Source organism: Ctenocephalides felis, unplaced genomic scaffold (genome assembly GCF_003426905.1).
Source record: "Ctenocephalides felis isolate EL2017-DRISC unplaced genomic scaffold, ASM342690v1 CF-g0.4_SCAFFOLD_01170, whole genome shotgun sequence".
Classification (NCBI taxonomy): Eukaryota; Metazoa; Arthropoda; class Insecta; order Siphonaptera; family Pulicidae; genus Ctenocephalides; species Ctenocephalides felis.
In genome coordinates, this window is record NW_020537324.1 from 45,329,800 (window position 1) to 45,331,690 (window position 1,891).

The following is a 1,891-nucleotide window of genomic DNA, read 5'->3' on the forward strand; positions in this document are numbered from 1 at the left end:
TTATTTTTATTTGATTATGACATTTGAACAATGTCAAGTCAATAATAATTGGTTTTCATGTTGTGAGCACTGGACTTTTGTTGATACGAGTGTTGCCCGATGATATAAGAAAGTATTCAGCTTTTGTTGCCAGATCAGAAGATCGTGTTCGTGTCGAAATCTATTAACACGTGGCAATAGCTCTTTCTGATAAGAGTCAATGCACAATGGGAATCCGTGTGTGAGCCCGAGCTTCAGTGTGGCAGTATTTTCGGTGGAATAGTGACGGTGTTTTGACAAGAGGGCGTTCAAATTGTATTTGACGCAACTTTGACGTATGACAAATTTGTGGTTATAACTAAAATTATTAATTAAAAATGTTTAGTTGGTTATCTAAAGAAGGCGAAAAGCAGCAATTGTACGATAATGTTGTGGAAGGTCTTAAAAAGATATATAAAACAAAGCTGTTACCTTTGGAACAGCATTATCAGTTTCACGACTTTCATTCACCCATGTTAGATGATCCAGATTTCGATGCGAAGCCTTTAATATTATTAGTAGGTCAATATTCCACCGGAAAAACTACTTTCATCAAATATTTATTAGAAAGAGAATTTCCTGGAATCAGAATTGGTCCTGAACCGACCACTGATAGATTTATAGCCGTTATGTATGATGATAAAGAGGGCGTGATACCTGGTAATGCATTAGTTGTTGATCCCAAAAAACAATTTCGGCCTTTAAGCAAATTTGGCAATGCTTTTCTTAATAGGTTTCAATGTTCTACTTTACCTTCACCTGTACTTAAAGGAATATCAATAGTGGATACGCCTGGTATATTATCCGGTGAGAAACAGCGTGTGGATAGAGGATACGATTTTACTGGGGTTCTTGAATGGTTTGCAGAGAGAGTGGATCGTATAATACTGCTGTTTGATGCACATAAGTTAGATATATCAGATGAATTTAGAAGATCAATTGAAGCTTTACGAGGCCATGATGACAAAATTCGCATTGTATTAAACAAAGCTGATATGATTGATCATCAGCAATTAATGAGGGTTTATGGGGCATTGATGTGGTCACTGGGAAAAGTGCTTCAAACACCAGAAGTTGCTCGAGTTTATATAGGATCATTTTGGGATCAGCCTTTGAGGTATGATGTAAATCGGCGATTATTTGAAGATGAAGAGCAAGATTTATTCAAAGACATGCAATCACTTCCACGCAATGCTGCTTTGAGAAAGTTAAATGATTTGATTAAAAGAGCAAGACTGGCCAAAGTTCATGCTTATATAATATCTGAATTACGCAAAGAGATGCCTTCAGTATTTGGAAAAGATGGGAAGAAAAAGGAACTGATAAAACATTTACCACAAACTTATGAAAAACTGCAAAGGGAGCATCAAATATCTCCAGGCGATTTTCCAGATGTCAAAAAAATGCAAGAATGCTTACAACATCATGATTTTACAAAATTTCATCCGTTGAAATTAAAACTTCTTGAAGTAGTTGATAAAATGATGGCTGAAGACATTTCTAAGTTGATGGATATGATACCACATGAGGAATCAACATCTAAAATAGAACCACTCATTAAAGGTAAGTTATTATTATATGCCTACAATAAAGTAGTTTTCCTCAGTGATCCTAATTTGATTTGCAAACTAGTTATTTTTTTTATAATATAGGTTTTGAATTCAATAATTCATATATTCATTTTTCATGCATGTATGTATATATATATATATATATATATATATATATTTTCCACGGCCAATTTGTTAAATTGAAAAAGCAAATTGAATTTTAATTCTTCATTTATTTATATGTTTGGACCCTGGATGTGTGTTATCATTCAGTATATCAAACCAGTACAAACCAAACTACAAGCTTTGAAACAGTAAGCTTA

The 1,891-nt window shown here is 33.7% G+C and overlaps 1 protein-coding gene across 1 annotated transcript; it reads left to right on the forward strand.

Annotated features, from left to right (window-relative positions):
• Positions 1-213: 213 nt before the first annotated feature.
• LOC113368261 (EH domain-containing protein 3-like) lies at positions 214-1,583 on the forward strand (the record flags this gene model as incomplete). Its single annotated transcript, XM_026609818.1, is given in 1 exon segment — positions 214-1,583. A coding segment is annotated over 1 exon segment (1,227 nt), but the record flags the coding sequence as incomplete, so codon positions are not given.
• Positions 1,584-1,891: the final 308 nt, after the last annotated feature.